This window comes from Palaemon carinicauda, chromosome 45 (genome assembly GCF_036898095.1).
Source record: "Palaemon carinicauda isolate YSFRI2023 chromosome 45, ASM3689809v2, whole genome shotgun sequence".
NCBI lineage: Eukaryota > Metazoa > Arthropoda > Malacostraca > Decapoda > Palaemonidae > Palaemon > Palaemon carinicauda.
The window spans coordinates 35,912,323-35,933,985 of NC_090769.1; the positions used below are offsets into that span (position 1 = coordinate 35,912,323).

Consider the following 21,663-nt stretch of genomic DNA (forward strand, 5'->3'; position numbering starts at 1 on the left):
AATCATAATACAATAAAAAACTAATTAATACTATAGAGTCCAGGAAACTATGATGCATCATGCAGGGAATTTGATGAGAGCACTTACAGGTCTACCTACTTATATACTCAACTGCCTGTGGAAGGTGATTTTTCTACTTATCATTCAATATCAACTGTTGGGAGCATATTTTAACTCAATTAAGAACTGGTTATGTGAAAAAATCGTTTACCCTGATAAACCTTTGACATGTATGTGAACAAAACTTAAATACCTTTGAATGTAAATTTACAAATGGTCACTAAATACATTTGAAGATGATTGGAATTAACAAGCTAAGTACAATCTTAATTGCAGTTGTTATTGAACAGTTGAAGAAATATGGAATGCATTTACATATATAACACACTTGTATAATATAATGTGAAGAGACCATACATATGATCAAGAAATGCTCTCTGTCACTATTTTGCTATTAGTAAAGGTTCTTTCAATATAAAGATGCTTCTGAAAAGAAAAGAAACTGAAGGAAACCCCTAATGTATACCAAAATAATAATTCCAACAGTATGACTGAATATTTATTATTCCCTTCTCCATACTTTATTATACATCTTGTACATTAAATTTTCAAATATAAAAATACTAGGAAAGGAAAATGTTGCAAAGTGACAGTGAAACTACTTTTGCCAAATAAGTTAACGCCAATATTATAATAATTTTAAGAATATATACAATGGACTGCACAATGCAACTTAATACTCTGGTAAAAACAATTTGTGGCAACAACTATATAAGGCAATACTGTAATTATTACTGTTATATATCAAATAGATTTTTCTGACAGTAGAACATTTAATAATATTAATTTTGAATCACATGGCTACAAAGAAATTAACAAAAAACATATAAGGATAATTTGAACCAATTCTTATACTGTACTACAGTTAATTTCCAGTGCATAAATACTTTACTTTTTTATCAAACCCATTACCAAATGTTTTAGCATGTAATACAATCTAGCCTAAATCACTTAAAAAAATGTTAAAGAATAACATCTGTCATTCAACCAGATAATTTTAACTTGAAACAAATTCAACTAAGTGATTATTTAAGAGTTCAAATTTACATTAATGTGTCCGTAACTGGTAATCTCCATTTTGAGTAATATAACGAACCCATGGCAAAGCTTGATAACCTGACTTCTCAATAATCTTCAAATATCGAACCTGTAAAAAGAAATCAGAAGTTCACAATTATCAAAATGGTAGAAAAAATATACAAATAATTTTGGTTAGAAATAATTACAAATAAGAAGAGGAAGCCAAAACCCCTAAGGATTAAGGCCCCGGATCACCCACGGAGACTCTATCTGCTCTTTGGTAGAGCGATTTAGTTTAAACATTTAAAGAGTTCTTATGATCTTATCTAACTTATTTTTGAACTCGTTTACCGTGTTTCTGTTTACTACATCCGCTGGAAGTCTATTCTAAGTATTTGCTATTTTGTATGTGAAGAAATTACCACATTGAGTGGTGGTGCGTCTTTTCAGTTCCAGCTTGTATCCGTTATCTGTGGACTGATTTTTGCTAAGCGTGAATAGCTTGTTGTTACCTACATTAGTTATTCCCTTAAGAATTTTGAATGTCTCTATTAACTGTCCCCTTAGTCATCGAGCTTGTAGTTCAAGTAAGTTAGTTCAAACGTTCCATCCTCCGTCTATATCCAAATCGCCTTAAGTGTTGGAACTAGTTTAGTGGCCCTAGCTTGTACTACTTCCAGTCTATCTATTTCCTTCTGAATACTTGGAGCGAGAGAGAGAGAGAGAGAGAGAGAGAGAGAGAGAGAGAGAGATAAGGTTGAACTGACAGTACGATGGGCTTCTTGCTGGCTGCTAGATACCAATTGGTACCCGTTTTGAGGTTGGCGCTACTCTTGTTTTATATACTGTAGATACTCTAGTAACGACTTATGAACAATTTGTGATACCAGCATCCCCTTGGTCCCTATTGCGTTTGTAAGCTGCAGACCTTCTATGGTTAAGTTGCCAGACCTTTATGTTATCAATGTAAAATTATAAATGCTATAAAGATCATCCAATAAATGACTTCATAAAGTGTAACTGCTTATGGTCTGTGACCAGGCTATGCAATCGAACACACTTCTCCTCTTGTAATGTTTCTATCAACACCAAAACATCGATGAGCATTTCTTGTCTTCAAAGAATTTGAACCAAAATAGTCACAATACTGAAATTCAACAAACTACTTCTCTTCATCTTGTGAAAGGATAGAACACAAAAATGTTGTGAATTTATGCATAGCCTAGTTTATTTATAATTCTAAAGTAATGTAGTTGAGCTCTTTGACTTACCTGGATTCCAGAAGTTGTGAAGTATGGAATTTCAAAACGAACTTGGATCGGAGGCTTTCCTTCAAGGTCTTCACATTCCACACTAGGCAGTCCAAAGTGTGCCCGCATCAAATATTCCTTGCCTCCCTGAAAATTAAGGTAATGGTAATTTTAGAAAACTATCTTCAATATAACATCCTAAAACAAGTGCAGTAGTAAATCAATCCCATAGAATAGACTTAGTCCAATTTTCCAAACCTATGACCTGAATTATAAGAACAATAAGACATATCCAAGATAAAAATTATTACAAACTACAAAACAATCTGTATTTGAGGGTCATCCTTTTCATTAGTGTTGGTATACTTTTCAGCCCTTAACTTGGAATTTACATATACAATTTTGAAAAATGCTGCTGGAAATTATTTCAAGAATAATTTTCCTAATAAAATTCATAACTTTAATTGTATATTTTCCCTCCAACATATACCTATTCCAAAAGTGTGTGATAGCCAGCATAACAACTACAAGACAAAATCAATTGAAATAATTAAGAATTATATGTAAAGGGCTACAGCAACTCGTGTAGTATAGTTCTGGGTGCTCTCTCTAGCATTGGCTAGTGTTTCTTCCAAAAGATGTTCATTTGGGACAGACAGGCACCACCATGGGAGGTGTATATAGGAAGGGGGAGAGAGCTCTTCTGTCCTATTTTATTCAGAGGCATGGAAGGAATTAACATTATGATAATAGCTTTTGGTCGGCCAAGGATTTTAATCCTGACCAAGTTGAATCTGAGGTTACCACTAGACCACAAAGAGATAAAAATTGATTACAATTCTTCCATACATATTCCTATCGAATTAAGGTTTTGTACTTGGAACTGAAAACAACCTGTTGGTGAGATACTTGGTTGTGTTTAATGATAATTCCTCATATTTACTTGTGATTTTCATTTATTCATAAAAATCATAAATACCTCTTAACAATGAATTCATTCTGCCTTGGGATCAGACCCAAAGGAAAATTAACTTATTGATAACAGCTTCTGGTCAACCAAGGATTCAAACCCAGACCAAGTTGAAACTGAAGTTACAGTCTTTACCACTAGACCTACTTGATCTTCGACTTCGCAATCTAAAAAAGTGACTAGGAATGTAGAACTGAAAGGCTTTAACAGCAGGATCTAAAGTAATTCAAGAATTTGAGACTATGAGAAGAACTCGACTGTAAGCCACAATGAAAATTCAGAACCCTAACTAAAGGAACACTGTGCAATTATAACCACTAGACCCAACCATGGAATTTAGGTTAGTGAGAATAATCAAGCAGGCAAATTAGACTCACTGCCTACAAGGGAAGACTCTCTGACCTTCTGAACATAACCAAGTTAGTTATGTAAGTTAAGATCATTTAAGGCTCATCACAAGCAAAACTTGGCTGGAGACCATGTATTAGCATGTCATATCATCATCAATTCTGTAATAAACGACTATTCTCTTCCCTTTGAACTAACAATTAGTTTTGCTCCTTGGCCGTTATGAGAATTGTACGTCAGTTGTTCTGTTCATGACATAGAAACTTATTACTGCACACTTGAACTTGAAACATATTTTCCCTGAAAGGAATAGTGAGACATAGTAATCCTCACAACAGTTATTTAAGAGGCAGTACTTTCCCTGAGCAGGAATTCTGATAAAACCAGCCAGGAAGACAATTAAAACTTATCAGACTCTAGAAGGGGGATAAGCATTGATTTCACAAGTGACGGAAAAACTGAATAGCGTGAAACCGTCGGCACTCCTTTACTAGGGGATCACTTTCTTAAAGGAAAGAAAATTGGAAAATTTTTAATAAACTTTGGTGATAAATGTCAATAAAGTGAGCTCCTGGAACAGAAGCAATATGAACATCAGGGGAGGTTCATAAAAATGAAAAAAGTTTTTTTTTTTGCATAATGTTTTGAAAAGTGACTAGGTATGCCACTGAGCAGCTACTAAAAATTCTTTCAAAAGAAAGACTTTTACAAAAACAAAGAGAAGTAGCTGAACTAACACTATGAATTTAAACCTTCAAGTCCTTCATCTGACTTGAATACAATTCCCTATATGTTACTATTACTAAAACCTTAATTAGAAACAACATTGTACCAAAAAATTTTAATACAAAAGAGGCTTCCCCAAAATCCTACATTCGCAAGCCACTTAGGAATTTTTATGCTAATATTTTAGTCTTGTCTAAATAAAACTTATCACCTCTCAGAGGACAAGTAAATCTGCTCTAGCCTATCCTTTCCAAAAAAGGGATGTGAGAAAATTAAGGCTAAACATTGGTCTTAAAATAATATTCAGCCATGAAGATGGGTAATGAGATAAAGCAATTTTCTATTCTCTTTTTTGAGAAGATTCCTGTTTTGATGTAAAAAAGTGATTCATTTGTATACAGTAGTACATACTCCTCTACAGTGTTTATATTTATTGAGTAATGTACTGCAGGTGTGTGATTCGCAACAGTACTGTGCAACAGATGAAGCATCAGGAGTTGGGTCATGCTTCAAGACAGGTGTAAAACTTTGTACGAAAATTGTTAGTGGTCTTTGTATAAAATATGTACACTTAGTTAATCTTAAATACAGTATCATTGTATACATACTGAAGTGTCTTGATGACTAGAGTAGTGTTACGTACTGTACTGTACCATAGCCTTTCCGTGTACAGTACTTAGTGTATATGTGTCCACCTGTACTGTACACTTACTGAAATGTGTTCATTCCCTTACACAAGACTTATACTGTGACAGAAACCAAGTAATACAATATTAGACTGTACTTAGTGTGTTAGTCGACCATGTGTAAACAGCGGGCAATGAGTTGGTAGGGTTAGCCACCCCTAGGGCAGCAAGAATTCTCGAATTCTTGGTCTTAGCACCTGTCTCTGTTACCTAAAACCCCATGAATGAGGAGGGCTGACAGTGATCCATTGGCATACAAACTGAGTCTAGATTGAAGGTTCTGTATAGATGCTGATTGAGGCTAAACTGAAAATCCTCCATCTACAAGTGACTCAAAGAACCAATCTTCTCAAAAATAGTCAAGAGTCCTCAAAAACTTCTCCACATCCAAACCAACATATTTCATTCTCTTAAACTTCTCCAACAAAAGAAGATAAAACTGAATCCTCTTTTCCTATGGAAAAGACCAAAAAGGAACTGCCCCTTTTCTTCCCAAAGAAAGAATCATTTGAGTTGGATTCTGAAGAACTTCTCCAAAAAGACCCGGACTCCCCAGCTTCTCTGAAACCTGCATAGTCACACTAGTTGACCGGAATCTCTTCTGAAAACGTGTTACAAAAATGTCGCTTTCCAAAAAACAACAAAACCTAGATCCAGAAATCCCATCCATTTGAGTCAGGAGCCATCATTCCAAAGACTACACAAGACTTCATACTGAGACAAAGTATAGGTATTCCTTAGAATCCCAAAGAATAGGTATAGGTAAAGTTGCACCTCTTAAGACTATAAAAAAATACCAAACTCCTTTCCTCACTGATCCCCAGACTTCATCACCAAAACCTTTAGTGAGAACTGTAAACCTATTTGGAATCAAAACATCCGATGTAAAATCTTTGGAGATGGATCCAAGAAATCCTCTACCTTAATTTTCTTAATAAGTGTTTCCAATCTCTTCTACAAAAAAAAATTGTCAACTCTGAAATATTTAAGATAATTGGGAAAATTTTATGGTTTCTTTGACAATGAATGATTGAAAGACAAGAGGAATTTTATATCAACATCAGATCATAGCCAGGAACCACTGACTGGGTTTAAAGTTTTTTCCAATTCTGAATTGGGAAGTGAATTCTCCCTACCGGAATTTCTGGGAAAAAGGTGTCAATGTTATCCTATAACACGATGACTCGTGTAGTCATCCCAGTCAGACTTTCTGTCAGAGTAAAAACAAAGTTGTATCACTATGATAAAGACTCCTTTAAAGGTATTAAAGAGGTTTATTTCAGTAGCAGCAGTTTTTAAATGGTAGGAAAACACAGAAGGTTCGCGAGCAATAGTCATTAGAATATCACCGTGCTCTAGAGGCTACTAACTTTATAGCTTATCAATATTTGATCTAATATGTGAACCAATACATGGGGAATAACTAAGATTTTATCTGCTCACCAGACATCCATCTCAACTATAAAGGGACACTTGTTACCCACTATTACCATACATTTATAAAAACTGCGAAAGCCTTTTGAGATTCATTTGAAAAAGTTTTGTCGAAACAATTTAGGTAACCTAGAATAAGGTTAAGATCCAGATGACCTGCAAATTTTCTTGCATAATAGTCAAAATAATCACTTCTATAGACTCTGCAAGAGAGACAATTGCATTAATACTCCCAACTTTACCGAATATCATTTCTTAAGTCGACCAACTCCAAAATTTTCCTTTGTATTAATAATGGGTTCAATAGAATTAGTTTAATCTGAGGCACTAACAAGGTTAGGAACTTGAATTGTTTGGTGTAAGGGATTATTTATCCTACTACATAAAAAACTTTGTCTCCGCTAAACTAAAGTAATATTAAGAATAAATTATCTTAAAAGTAGCATTGTCAGATGACTGAGAACTTTCCTTTGCATTAATAATGACTTGAATAGAATTAGCTTTAACTGAAGCACTAATAAGGTTAGACATTTGAATTGTTTGCTTCAAGGGATTTTTTATCCTACTACATATAAAACTATTTACCCTCCATGACACTAAAGTAAAATTAAGAAAAGTTATCTTAAAACTAGCATCATCAGATTACAGAGAACAATAAGAACTAACATTAACTAGCTTATTTTGATATCTTTAAAAAAGAAGTTTCCTAAGGATATACCCCATCCAAGTAAAGTTCTTCCTCCAGAGTATCCTCATTTCCGTATGTTGGACTGGTGAATACCACAAAAAGGAAACTACAGGCTTTCCCCATTGTTCACTTTTATGGTAACCTTTGCACCTGTGCTAGGCAAGAGACTTGTTTCTGCAGTAGAGGTACTAGCACCTAAGGAAGGCCAAGCCTTCCTGAAGTCAAACTCATCGGCAGTCTGCAAGGAAGAATTACCTGCACATGTAGAGTGGAGGATAACCTCACACTACACCAACCATAAAAAAACTCAAAGTTGTAGATCAGAGTTCCCTCTGCTCATGAAGCATACTCCCTGAGATCACATCAGGGTACATCCGCAGTTTCAGCAATTGAAGAGAGCAAAGAACTGAACACTCTCCCTGGCATTGCTGGGGCATTAACAAGAATAACTTTTCCTCAGAGAATATGTCCAGCCTTAACAGCAAATGGGAGCAATTGTGTACATTCATGCCCCTAAAAGAGTAATAAGAATCTAGCAGTGGTTTAGCCATAAACTGATGAGTGTCCATCCTTTCAAATCATGCAAATTCCTGCATTTTATCACTAACAAGAAGCCGAAATCTACCATAAGAAAAAAATGTATATAAAAAAAGATTAAGTTCTTAGGATATTATACTGTAGTACGTTAAGTACTCGTTGTGGCTGAAGACAAAAGTGACGAGAGTAGGGATATTTGCCCATGCTCACCCTCTGCCATTAACTACTGTATTTTGCTGATAACTTCAATGGCCACTCCAGCTCTGCTGAAGATATTCATTATTTAAAGCGACAAAAGGTTTCTAATGCGGAAGGATAGATATAAGTGCAAATAAATTTGAAAAACATAACAACTTTAATAAGAAATAAACTTACTGGGAAGGACTTGATGGTCCAAACAATGCAGTTCTTTTCTGGTGTGTATTTCACAGATCCAACAGATGTTTTAAACTTTGGTGAATCCGCATCATTGGGTACGGGGATAATTATCTCCACATTATTAGCAGTAGAACGCCTTTTAAACTGAGACTTTGCTTTAACCATATATTCCACTCTGCTGTGAGCATGTCTTTCGATCACAGATTCAATCCAAATAAGGGGCTTAACCTGCAAATAACAGTTAATCAACATTAAGACTGCTAAAAGAGAGAGAGAGAGAGAGAGAGAGAGAGAGAGAGAGAGAGAGAGAGAGAGAGAGAGAGAGAGAGAGAGAGAGAGAGAGAGAGAGAGAGAGAGAGAGAGAGAGAGACTTTTGTCTAAAACCATGTTGAGAGATCTTTTGTTTAAAACCATGTTGAAAGATCTTTTGTCTAAAACGATGTTGACTGTCTATCATAAGATTGTTTTACTTTATATGTTCTACTATTGAATCTACTATAATTCATGCAGCTAAGGGGAGGACCCGTTGCCTCATAGTGAGGTTAAAATGCTTCCATTGAGGGAGGGCTAAACTCAATTCTATATGACTTGTCACAAATGCTTGAGCATCAAGGCCCATAGCAAATGAATACAGGGGAAGATCAATATAAAAATGTTATTTTCATTAGTAAAATAAATTTTTGAATATACTTACCCAGTGATCATATAGCTGTCAGCTCTGCTGCCCGACAGAAAAACCTAAGGACAAAATACGCCAGCGATCGCTATACAGGTGGGGGTGTACATCAACAGCGCCATCTGTCGAGCAGGTACTCAAGTACTCCATGTCAACACAGAACCAATTTTCTCCTCTGCCCACTGGGTCTCTATTGGGGAGGAAGGGAGGGTCCTTTAATTTATGATCACCGGGTAAGTATATTCAAAAATTTATTTTACTAATGAAAATAACATTTTTCAATATTAAACTTAGCCGGTGATCATATAGCTGATTCACACCCAGGGGGGTGGGTAGAGACCAGCATTATGTGTTACATTAAGAGCTAAGTATTTTGTATTTCATTTTAGCAGTTATTCAAAATAACAAACATAAAATCAATAAGTACCTGGTAAGGAAGTCGACTTGAACAATTACTCTGCCTTTTTAAGTACGTCTTCCTTACTGAGCCTCGCGATCCTCATAGGATGCTGAGCGACTCCTAGGAGCTGAAGTATGAAGGGTTGCAACCCATACTAAAGGACCTCATCAAAACCTCTAATCTAGGCGCTTCTCAAGAAATGACTTTGACCACCCGCCAAATCAAGTAGGATGCGAAAGGCTTCTTAGCCTTCCGGACAACCCAAAAACAATAATAAAACATTTCAAGAGAAAGATTAAAAAGGTTATGGAATTAGGGAATTGTAGTGGTTGAGCCCTCACCCACTACTGCACTCGTTGCTACGAATGGTCCCAGAGTGTAGCAGTTCTCGTAAAGAGACTGGACATTCTTAAGATAAAAAGACGCGAACACTGATTTGCTTTTCCAATAGGTTGCGTCGATTATACTTTGCAGAGATCTATTTTGTTTAAAGGCCACGGAAGTTGCGACAGCTCTAACTTCGTGTGTCCTTACCTTCAGCAAAGCTTGGTCTTCCTCATTCAGATGGGAATGAGCTTCTCGTAATAACAGTCTGATAAAATAGGATAAAGCATTCTTTGACATAGGCAAAGATGGATTCTTAACTGAACACCATAAAGCTTCAGACGGGCCTCGTAAAGGTTTTTAAATAGAACTCAAGAGCTCTTACAGGACATAAGACTCTTTCTAGTTCATTTCCAACCATGCGATAAGTTTGGAATATCGAACGATATTGGTCAAGGCCAAGAAGGCAGCTCGTGTTTGGCTAGAAAACCAAGTTGTAGAACATGTAGCCGTTTCGGATGAGAATCCGATGTTCTTGCTGAAGGCATGAATCTCACTGACTCTTTTAGCTGTGGCTAAGCATATCAGGAAAAGAGTCTTTAAGGTGAGATCTTTCAGGGAGGCTGATTGTTGCGGTTCGAATCTGTCTGACATAAGGAATCTTAGTACCACGTCTAAATTCCAACCAGGTGTAACCAAACGACGCTCCTTCGTGGTCTCAAAAGACTTAAGGAGGTCCTGTAGATCTTTATTGTTGGAAAGATCTAAGCCTCTGTGACGGAAGACTGATGCCAACATGCTTCTGTAACCCTTGATAGTGGGAGCTGAAAGAGATCGTTCTTTCCTCAGATATAAGAGAAAGTCAGCTATTTGAGTTACAGAGGTACTGGTCGAGGATACGGATACTGACTTGCACCAGTTTCGGAAGATTTACCACTTCGATTGGTAGACTCTAAGGGTGGATGTTCTCCTTGCTCTAGCAATCGCTCTGGCTGCCTCCTTCGAAAAGTCTCTAGCTCTCGAGAGTCTTTCGATAGTCTGAAGGCAGTCAGACGAAGAGCGTGGAGGCCTTGGTGTACCTTCTTTACGCGTGGCTGACGTAGAAGGTCCACCCTTAGGGGAAGAGTTCTGGGAACGTCTACTAGCCATCGAAGTACCTCGGTGAGCCATTCTCTCGCGGGCCAGAGGGAAGCAACTAACGTCAACCTTGTCCCTTCGTGAGAGGCGAACTTCTGCAGTACCTTGTTGACAATCTTGAACGGAGGGAATGCATATAGATCTAGATGTGACCAATCTAATAGAAAGGCATCTATATGAACTGCTGCTGGGTCCGGGATTGGTGAGCAAAATATTGGGAGTCTCTTGGTCATCGAGGTTGCGAAGAGATCTATGGTTGGCTGGCCCCAGGTGGCCCAAAGTCTCTTGCATACATCCTTGTGGAGGGTCCATTCTGTTGGAATTATTTGTCCCTCCCGACTGAGACAATCTGCCATGACATTCAAGTTGCCTTGGATGAACCTCGTTACTATTGAAATGTCTAGACCTTTGACCAGGTGAGGAGGTCCCTTGCGATCTCGTACAATGTCAGAGAGTAGGTCCCTCCTTGCTAGGAGATGTACGCCAAAGCCGTGGTGTTGTCCGAGTTCACCTCCACCACTTTGCCTTGAAGGAGAGACCTGAAGCTTTTCCAGGTCAGACGTACTGCCAGTAGCTCCTTGCAGTTGAAATGCATTGTCCTTTGACTCGAGTTCCATAATCCCGAGCATTCCCTACCGTCTAATGTCGCACCCCAGCCTACGTCCGATGCGGCCGAGAAGAGAACGTGGTTGGTAGTCTGACCAGTCAGGGGAAGACCCTCTCTAAGGTTAATATAGTCCTTTCACCAAGTCAGACAAGACTTAAACTTTCCGGAAACCGGGATCGAGACCGCTTCTAGCGTCTTGTCCTTTTTCCAGTGAAAAGCTAGATGGTATAGAAGAGGACGGAGGTGTAGTCTTCCTAGTGACACAAATTGATCCACGGATGACAGTGTCCCTACCAGACTCAACCACAGCCTGACTGGGCAGCGTTCCTTCTTCAGCATCTTCTGGATGGATAGCAGGGCTGGGGGCTGATCGTCTTGTTCAGCAACGTCCTCATCAGAGGGTTCCTCATCCGAAACTGATGAGGAAACGGCAACGGAGTGGGCAACGTCTGACTCGCTGAATCCGGTCGCACTGGTGGATGCGTGACGGAGCCGGACGCAATATCATGGCACTGCTGCACAGTCTGTGAACTGTCAACAACCATGGGTGCGCGAGGAAGTACAGCGTCAACCCGAAACTGTCTAGACTGCTGGGTTGTGCAGTCAACACCCTACCGGGTTGCTGAGGTTGACGCACTGCGTCACAACAAGTCACCTCTGCTGGTTGTTGAACATCTTCCTAGTGACACACTGAACGTCAACAACCACCTCCGAGCGTCGCTTAACGTCAACGTGCGACTGGCAACCCACACTGGGTCGCATCGGTGGAGGAACCACCTCAACTGGCAGACGCGAGTAGGATACCTCAGCGCAACAGGGCGCACAACCAACCAGTTGGAAGGTTGTTGGCCAGAAGGTTCTTCTCCGCATTTAAGTCCTCTATCAAGGACAGAAGCTTGGACTGCATGCCTTGCAGCAAAGCCCATTAAGGGTCTACGGGAGCAGGTGTGGCAACAGACGGGGTTAGCGACTGAGGCGGAACCATTTACCATCCCTGAAAGCCTTGTTATGTGTGACATAATAGTACAGCAAAACTTCAAAGGCTCGACAAAAGTTGAGAAGTTGACCTGTAAACAACTTGGAGCGTCTCTTGGCTAGGCGCCAGGGCGAGTCTACCAGAATTGAGAAGCGTCTCTTGGCTAGGCGCCAGGGCGAGTCTACCAGAATTGAGAAGTCTATTTGGGCAGAGGCATGAACTTCCAAGCCGAGAACTTCTCTCGTGTCCTATCAGACTCTCGCTCTATAAGCCAGTTTAAAAGAAGGGAAATCAAAGGTTGTATCCCTAAAACTCCTCCTGATGCAAAAACCAGTCGCCTAGCCAACGTAACGCTCTCTAGGAGAGCGAGAGAGCACTAGCTTAACAACAACGGCTTCGAAGTAGCTAGGCCTAGTGTAAGTTCTGACGTTTAGGCGAACGAGGAGCAGCAGTTACAAGATCCGGACGAGGATCCTTAAAAAATCATCATGATTTAATTAAAGTCCATAGGAGGCTAAGCAGCTTAAGGCTCCTCTCCAAATGACAGAGTCCTCAAAGGAATATCAGTAGGAGGGAGAACAGCACTTTCTCATCTACAGGAACCTTGTCCGAGAAAAGCTAGGTTATCTCAGTGAGGGTCTCACTGGTGCATTAGCAGCAGACCAGAAGGCAACGTTATGTAACTGCTTGACAGTCTGTGAACTGTCAAAAACTGAACTGTCAACCACAACAGGTGCGTGAGGACATACAGCACTGGTGCATTAGTAGCAGACCAGAAGGCAACGTCATGTAACTGCTTGACAGTCTGTGAACTGTCAAAAACTGAACTGTCAACCACAACAGGTGCGTGAGGACATACAGCACTGGTGCATTAGTAGCAGACCAGAAGGCAACGTCATGTAACTGCTTGACAGTCTGTGAACTGTCAAAAACTGAACTGTCAACCACAACAGGTGCGTGAGGACATACAGCACTGGTGCATTAGTAGCAGACCAGAAGGCAACGTCATGTAACTGCTTGATAGACTGTGAACTGTCAACAACTGAACTGTCAACCACAACGGGAGCGTGAGGACATACAGTGTTCACTCGAGACTACTTTGACTGTCTATACTGAGCAGTCAAAACAACTCTAGAATGCGGAGGTTGACGCACCGCGTCAAAACACGGCAGCTTAACTCCACCCTCCTGTTGTTGTGGTAGCACACGAACATCAACGGAGGGTTCCGTGCATCTGTGAACGTCAGCATGCGTCTGGCAGGGTCGACTGCGCATGGGTGGAGGAGCTCTCACAGCTGGAGTGTGGGAGCAGGCAGCCTCAGCGTCAGCTGGGCGCACAACCGTGGTAGGTTGTAGGCTAACGGGTGCAGCGTCAACCTTCTCCGCACGATACTCCTGCATAACAGCAGCTAACTGAGTCTGCATAGACTGCAGCAAAGACCACTCAGGGTCTACAACAGCTGGTGCGGCAACAGACGGAGTTACTGCCTGTTGCGGTACCGCTTTGCCTCTCTAAGGAGGTGAGCAGTCGTCGGAAGACTGCAGCGAGTCCGAACTGACCCAGTGGCTACAACTGGGCCGTTGGACTTGCGCGGAAGGGACCGACTTGCACTTAATAAGCTGCGAGACCTTGGTCCATGGTTTCTTACGAGAAACCTCTTCCGCAGACGAGAAGTAAATGGGCTCTCTCGTCTTTGTGTGGGTGGGGCGATCTTGGGTAGATACGCCCGAAACCACGGAGGGAAACGTCTGTTCGTTGATCAAGGCCTGACGAACCCATAAGTCGTTCGACATTACTTCTCCCCTGGGCTTGGGAGCTTGCAAGAGGTCCCGGACTAGGTGAACGACAGGCACGAACAGACGAACCCTCGGACGCAACACTGTAACACTTTGCGCATATCACTTCATCACTTCGATTTTCTGTTTTGCACTTATTTCACTGAAATCGAAACTTTTACTGATTTCTACCTGAAACACGCAATTCTACCCTTCATTAAAAGGTAGTAATTGCGAAAACAGTCGTATAATGCAGCTCATTAATACTAGCAAAAACAGAAAACATATAAGGATAAAGAATTCAGTGGCTGGGAAAGAGACTAAACACTAGTTCAATTAAACTACGTTTACAATCTCTCACCGCACATAGCCTGGGGACAAGAATAAAACCCTAGAAACGTTTTACCTTCTTCCCCGTACAGCGACTAGGGAGGAGAGTGACACGAGAACAACGTTACCCGCTTGAACGGAACGTTTTATTTTTTTCCTCTCTCCCTCCGTCTCTATCTATATCTCTCTTTCTCTCTTGATTTCGCACCTGAGAGAAGAGCCCAATTATATATCGTCAAAAAAACATGTTATATGGCTAAAGGAAAAAACTGAAAGGTTTTCCAAATAAAAAGTTCCTTTAATTTAGAATTTAAACTATTTAAGTTAAGAAAGAATGAACGAAACGTCAGAATCGATTTACTCTTACTGCAAAGTGAAACCGTGATACAATCTCTCTCTATCGTAACGATAGAGCGCATGTTGAACGTCCTGAACGTCAACAACTGCGTAGTCTAAAAAGAAAACTAAACGTTAGTTCATCTTTGAAAACAGTACGAGACTATCAAAGAAATTCTTTCATAAAACATTAAATTTAAAAAGTTTTAAATTCTTTAAAGGCTAAATACGATATAACGGGCTCAACGTTGATTAACTCCGGTTCCAAGTTAGGACCGCCTACTATCAGGAAAGATCGCATATAAACAAAACATAAAAATTTATTTTTATAAGTTTATAATAAATGGAAAGTTAATCGAAGAGGCCTAATAAAGGCGGAGAGATATAAAATATATAGATCTAAAACGTGTCAAGCAAAATTACTAAAAACCTAAACACACTTCCGTCTAAGGGAAGGGTCGGCCATTTAAAAGTGAAAGAGAGTCCATACTCTCTTTGTCACCATAATGTAAACTATCCAAAACGAGTTCAAGTTTTGAGATGAAGATAAAACCCCTGCATAGCGAAAGCTCAAAACTGGAATAGTGTACTTCACCAAATAGTTGTGAAAACAAATCCAGTTAGTAACAGCGTATTTAGTAGGTCTTGCCAGTGGCACGACAGAGAGAAAATTGGTTCTGTGTTGACATGGAGTACTTGAGTACCTGCTCGACAGATGGCGCTGTTGATGTACACCCCCACCTGTATAGCGATCGCTGGCGTATTTTGTCCTTAGGTTTTTCTGTCGGGCAGCAGAGCTGACAGCTATATGATCACCGGCTAAGTTTAATATTGAAAAATGTAATACTGTATAGATAAAACAATGGCAATTAATGAGTTTAATTTCAAGCTGGTAAACTGTAATTACTGTATGCTAAAAAAAAATTAAATAAATAAAAGTTCTAATAAATCTAGATTATAAAAGAACAATAACTATCAGAAAGATAAAATTAAACAGAAAAATGATAACAAGAAAAAGTGAGTTATTTTTAGTTGAGGTAGCAAAAATCTTGTGAATGCCAGATGTAGGCGAAGGATTTACCATTCCAGACAGTCTTACTAACATTCTAGGCAATTAGGTCACATCTTTATTTAGCTAGGTTTCAATTGGAAATTGCCTTATCAACATAAATAACTGTGAAACAATGGTTTCCTATTATTGATTACTGTATGAGGTACTTTGAATAGGCCTCCTACATTCTAAAATAATCATAGTAATTTTTTGTCAGGTAACTTACATGAGTGTTTAATCGATATGACATCAGCTCAAACTCTCCATCAGGTGGGATGAATGAGATGGTACGATCATTTTCAAATCTGTAATATCGCATTGCATTTTTAGGTTAAACACATACTGTACTAGCTATATTAAAATTCTTAACATAAAAGCTCTAATATACATAATACACAAGGAATAGATCAATTCAGGAAAAGAAATTATAACTTCATGAAAATGTTATTTTCATTAGTAAAATAAATTTTTGAATATACTTACCCGATAATCATGTAGCTGTCAACTCCGTTGCCCGACAGAATTCTACGGGAGGGATACGCCAGCTATCACTATACTAGAAGGGGGTGTACTCACAAGCGCCACCTGTGGCCAGGTACTACAGTACTTGTTGTTGACGCCACCTCACTTTTTCCTCGGTCCACTGGTTCTCTATGGGGAGGAAGGGTGGGTCAATTAAATCATGATTATCGGGTAAGTATATTCAAAAATTTATTTTACTAATGAAAATAACATTTTTCAATATTAAACTTACCCGATAATCATGTAGCTGATTCACACCCAGGGGGGTGGGTGAAAAACCAGTGTACAAGACTAAAGGATAGCTAAGTATCCCGTATTTCATATAATCAGTTATCCACAATAACAATGAAATAATAAGTACCTGGTAAGGAAGTCGACTTGAACCGTTACTCTGCCTTTAATAAGATCGTCTTCCTTACTGAGCGCAGCGTTCCTCTTGGAAGGCTGAATCAACTCAAAGGTGCTAAAGTATACAGGGCTGCAACCCATACTAAAGGACCTCATCACAACCTTTAACCTCGGCGCTTCTCAAGAAAGAATTGACCACCCGCCAAATCAACAAGGATGTGGAAGGCTTCTTAGCCGACCGTACAACCCATAAAAAGTATTCAAGAGAAAGGTTAAAAGGTTATGGGATTATGGGAATGTAGTGGCTGAGCCCTCGCCTACTACTGCATTCGTTGCTACGAATGGTCCCAGGGTGTAGCAGTACTCGTAAAGAGACTGGACATCTTTGAGATAGAATGATGCGAACACTGACTTGCTTCTCCAATAGGTTGCATCCATAACACTCTGCAGAGAATGGCTCTGTTTGAAGGCCACTGAAGTAGCCACAGCTCCCACTTCATGTGTCCTTACCTTCAGCAAAGCAAGGTCTTCTTCCTTCAGATGAGAATGTGTTTCTCTAATCAGAAGCCTGAATAGTAAGAAACTGAGTTCTTAGAACTTGGAAAAGAAGGTTTCTTGATAACACACTATAAGGCTTCTGATTGTCCTCGTAAAGGTTAAGACCTTTTTAGATAGTACCTAAGAGCTCTAACTGGGCAAAGTACTCTCTCCAGTTCATTCCCCACCAAGTTGGACAGGCTTGGGATCTCGAACGACTTAGGCCAAGGACGTGAAGGAAGCTCGTTTAGCAAAAACCGAGCTGCAAGGAACATGTAGCCGTTTCAGATGTGAAAACAATGATCCTGCTGAAGGCGTGGATCTCACTTACTCTTTTAGCTGTTGTCAAGCACACGAGGAAAAGAGTTTTTAATGTGAGGTCCTAAAAAGAGGCTGATTGGAGAGGTTCAAATCTTGATGACATAAGGAACCTTAGGACCACGTCTAGATTCCAGCCTGGAGTGGACAACCGACGTTCCTTTGAGGTCTCAAAAGACCTAGGGAGGTCCTGTAGATCTTTGTTGGTGGAAAGATCCAAGCCTCTGTGGCGGAAAACCGCTGCCAACATACTTCTGTAACCCTTGATCGTAGGAGCTGAAAGGGATCTTACTTTCCTTAGATATAACAGGAAGTCAGCAATCTGGGTTACAGTGGTACTGGTTGAGGAAACTGCATTGGTCTTGTACCAGCTACGGAAGACTTCCCCTTGAGACTGAAAGATTCTGAGAGTGGATGTTCTCCTTGCTTTGGCAATCGCTCTGGCTGCCTCCTTCGAAAAGCCCCTAGCTCTTGAGAGTCTTTCGAAAGTCTGAAGGCAGTCAGACGAAGAGCGTGGGGGATTGGGTGTACCTTCTTTACGTGAGGTAGACGTAGAAGGTTCACTCCTAGAGGAAGAGTCCTGGGAATGTCGACCAGCCATTGCAGTACCTCTAAGAACCATTCTCTCGTGGGCCAGAGCGGCGCCAACCAACGTCAGCCGTGTCCCTTTGCGAGAGGAGAACTTCTGAAGTACCCTGTTGACAATCTTGAACGGCGGGAATGCATACAGGTCGAGATGGAACCAATCCAGCAGAAAAGCATCCACGTGAACTGCTGCTGGGTCTGGAATCGGAGAACAATACAACAGGAGTCTCTAGGTTATCGAGGTAGCGAACAGATCTATGGTTGGCTGACCCCACAGGGCCCAAAGTCTGCTGCAAACATTCTTGAGAAGGGTCCACTCTGTGGGGATGACCTGACCCTTCCGGCTGAGGTGATCTGCCATGACATTCATACCGCCCTGAATGAACCTCGTTACCAGCGTGAGCTTTCGATCTTTAGACCAGATGAGGAGGTCCCTTGCGATCTAGAACAACTTCACGAAAGAGTCCCTCCCTGCTTGAAGATGTAAGCCAGGGCTGTGGTGTTGTCAGAGTCCACCTCCACCACTTTGTTAAGCTGGAGGGACTTGAAGTTTATCAAGGCCAGAAGAACCGCCAACAACTCCTGCAATTGATGTGAAGTGTCCTTTGCTCCTGATTCCATGTTCTCGATCATTCCTGTCCGTCCAAAGTCGCACCCCAGCCCGTGTCTGATGTGTCCGAGAGGAGACGGCGGTCGGGTTTCTGAACAGCCAAAGGTAGACTTCCTTGAGAAGAAAGCTGTTCTTACACCACGCGAGAGAAGACCTCCTCTCTTCGGAAACAGGAACTGAGACCGTCTCTAGCGTCATGTCCTTTATCCAGTGAGCAGCTAGATGATACTGAAGGGGGGGAGGTGGATTCTCCCTAACACGATGAACAGGGCCAGCGAAGAAAGTGTCCCTGTTAGACTCATCCACTACCTGACTGAGCATCGGTTCCTTCTCAGCATGCTCTGGATGCATTCTAGGGCTTGGAAGATCCTTGGGGCCGACGGAAAAGCCTGAAAAGCTCGACTCTGAAGATCCATACCCAGGGAGACAATGGTCTGGGATGGGATGAGCTGAGACTCCTCAAAATTGACCAGGAGGCCCAGTTCCTTGGTCAGATCCATAGTCCATCTGAGAATCTCCAGACAGAGACGACTTGTGGGAGCTCTTAAAAGCCAGTCGTCTGACGGAGCCGGACACAAGATCATGGTACTGCTGCACAGTCTGTGAACTGTCAACCATGGGGAAGCGAGGAAGTACAGTGACAACCCGAAGCTGTCTAGACTGTTTGGGTCGTACAGACAACTCCTTATCGGGTTGCTGAGGTTGCCGCACTGCGTCACAACAAGTCACTTCTGCTGGTTGTTGAACGTCTTCCCAGTGACACACTGACTCCGTAAACAAAAAATCCTTTAACAAGGACTATGCTGGGACTGCATGTCTTGCAACACAGCTCAAGGTCTATGGGAGCAGGTGTGGTAACAGACGGGGTTAGTGACTGAAGTGGAACCATTACCTTCCCTGGAAGCATGTTATGCTTAAATAAAAGTCCATAGGAGGCTACGCAGCTAAAGGCTCCTCTCCAAATGAGAGTCCTCAAGGGAATATCAGAAGGAGGGAGAAAAGCACTTTCTCATCTACAGGGACCATATCCGAGAAAAGTTAAGTTCTCTCAGTGAGGGTTTCAATGGTGCAAAAGCAGCAGACTAGAAGGCAACGTTATGAAACTGCTTGACAGTCTAGTGAGTTGGCAACAACCAAAGATGTATGACTGAGAAGCATGCGGTAAGGTATGCAGAGCATGTTGTATGCAGAGCATGCTGTATGCAGAGCATGCTGTATGTAGAGCATGTTGTATGCAGAGCATGCTGAATGCAGAGCATGCTGTATGCAGAGCATGTTGTATGCAGAGCATGCTGAATGCAGAGCATGCTGTATGCAGAGCATGTTGTATGCAGAGCATGCTGTATGCAGAGCATGCTGTATGTAGAGCATGCTGTATGCAGAGCATGCTGAATGCAGAGTATGCTGTATGCAGAGCATGTTGTATGCAGAGCATGCTGTATGCAGAGCATGCTGTATGCAGAGCATGCTGTATGCAGAGCATGCTGTTAGGCATACATGTATATGATTACAAATGCAAGTTATGAAAGTAATGAGGTGTTATTATTGTCATTTGTAATTTCTCAAGTTGAGGAGAAAGTGGCAGATGCATGCGTTGAGGTGGCTGACTCATAGCATGAGTGACTGAACTCAAGGGTTGCGCTTGCTGAGTGGTTGGCGGAAGCGGAGTAGCAAGCGGAGAGCGATGAGGTAGAGGCTGCGCAGAACGTAGTAAATGTCTCGCGAGTTGAGGCTCCTGAGGCGCAAGGCTAAGGTGTTGTGGAGCTTGCCTTGAGGAGGGTTGAGCTCGCTGCAGCGAGAGCTGAGGAGACTGACTCATGGATGGGAGAGGTTGTTGTACCTCAACCGAGTGTTGCATCAATGGTGGAGCAGCAAGTGGAAGCGGAGGAAGAGAGGTATAAGCCTCCTGATCCCATTGCTGAGGTTGCCTTAAGGAAGGCGGAGGGAGCTGTACACCACTGGGAACAGTAAACTCAGAACGTGGCTCAACATCGTACGCCTGGCAGGCGGTACTGCGGTCAGGCGGAGCGAGCGCAGGCGGAGCGAGTGCAGGCGGAGGCGGAGGCGCAACCTTCTCAGCCCGACACTCACGCATCAATACTGAAAGTTGTGACTGCATGGACTGCAGTAGAGCCAACTTGGGGTCGGCAGACACTAAGGTCTGCTGAGGCAAAGCCTTAACAGCAGAGATCTGTTGCGGCAGAACCTTACTCCTCTTGGGCGGAGTGCAGTCGACAGATGACTGCGGCGAGTCAGAGCTGAGCCAATGACTGCAGCCCGGTTGAGCACTCGCGGACTGGACTCTGCGTTTGAGTGGTCTAGAGACCTGAGTCCAGCGTTTCTTCCCTGACAATTGATCAGCGGACGAGTAAAAGACGGGCTCAATCGTCTGCAGGTGGGAGTGACGGTCTCTGGAAGACACGCCCGCAACCACCGAGGATACTTCTGTGCGCCGATCAAGGCCTGCCGAACCCTTCTGCCCTTCGACATTGCTTCTCCCCTGGGCTTGGGAGCTTGCAAGAGGTCCCGGACTGGGAGGACGACTGACACGCACAGAAGTACCCTCACGCACAACACTGACACTTTGCGCTAATCACTTATCACTTTTGATTTTCTGTTTGCACTTATTTCACTGAACTCGAAACTTTAAGTGGTTTGTACCTGAAACACGCAATTCTATCCTTTCTCAAAAGTTAGTAATTGCGAAAACAGAATTACAATGTAACAGAAAAATCTAATGAAAGATAAATAATTCAGTGGCTGGAAAGAGACTAAACACTAGATCAAATAAACTACGTTTAAATTCTCTCACCGCATAAAGCTTGAGAACAAGAAAAAACTCTAGAAACGTTTACCTTCTTCCCCTAAAGAGACTAGGGAGAAGAGTAAAAACGATAACAACGTTACTCGCTTGAACGAAACGTTTATCCTCCTCTTTCTCCCTCCTTCTCTATCTCTCTCTCTCTCTCTCTCTCTCTCTCTTGACTTAGAACCTGAGAGAAGAGCCCAATCATATATATCGTTAAAACATATT

At 41.5% G+C, this 21,663-nt stretch overlaps 1 protein-coding gene across 2 annotated transcripts in view; it reads right to left on the bottom strand.

Moving 5' to 3' along the window:
• Positions 1 to 544: 544 nt before the first annotated feature.
• The window catches only part of AP-1mu (adaptor protein complex 1, mu subunit), a 123,408-nt gene continuing 102,289 nt past the window's right edge, over positions 545 to 21,663 (bottom strand). For both annotated transcript variants that reach the window (XM_068367095.1, XM_068367094.1), the window contains exons 8-11: positions 15,936 to 16,014; positions 8,095 to 8,325; positions 2,352 to 2,477; positions 545 to 1,207 (exon numbers count right to left, since the gene is read on the bottom strand). In XM_068367095.1, the coding sequence (XP_068223196.1) occupies positions 1,109 to 1,207; positions 2,352 to 2,477; positions 8,095 to 8,325; positions 15,936 to 16,014 (535 nt within the window). In that variant the 3' untranslated portion in view covers positions 545 to 1,108. The remainder of the gene's footprint in view (positions 1,208 to 2,351; positions 2,478 to 8,094; positions 8,326 to 15,935; positions 16,015 to 21,663) is intronic.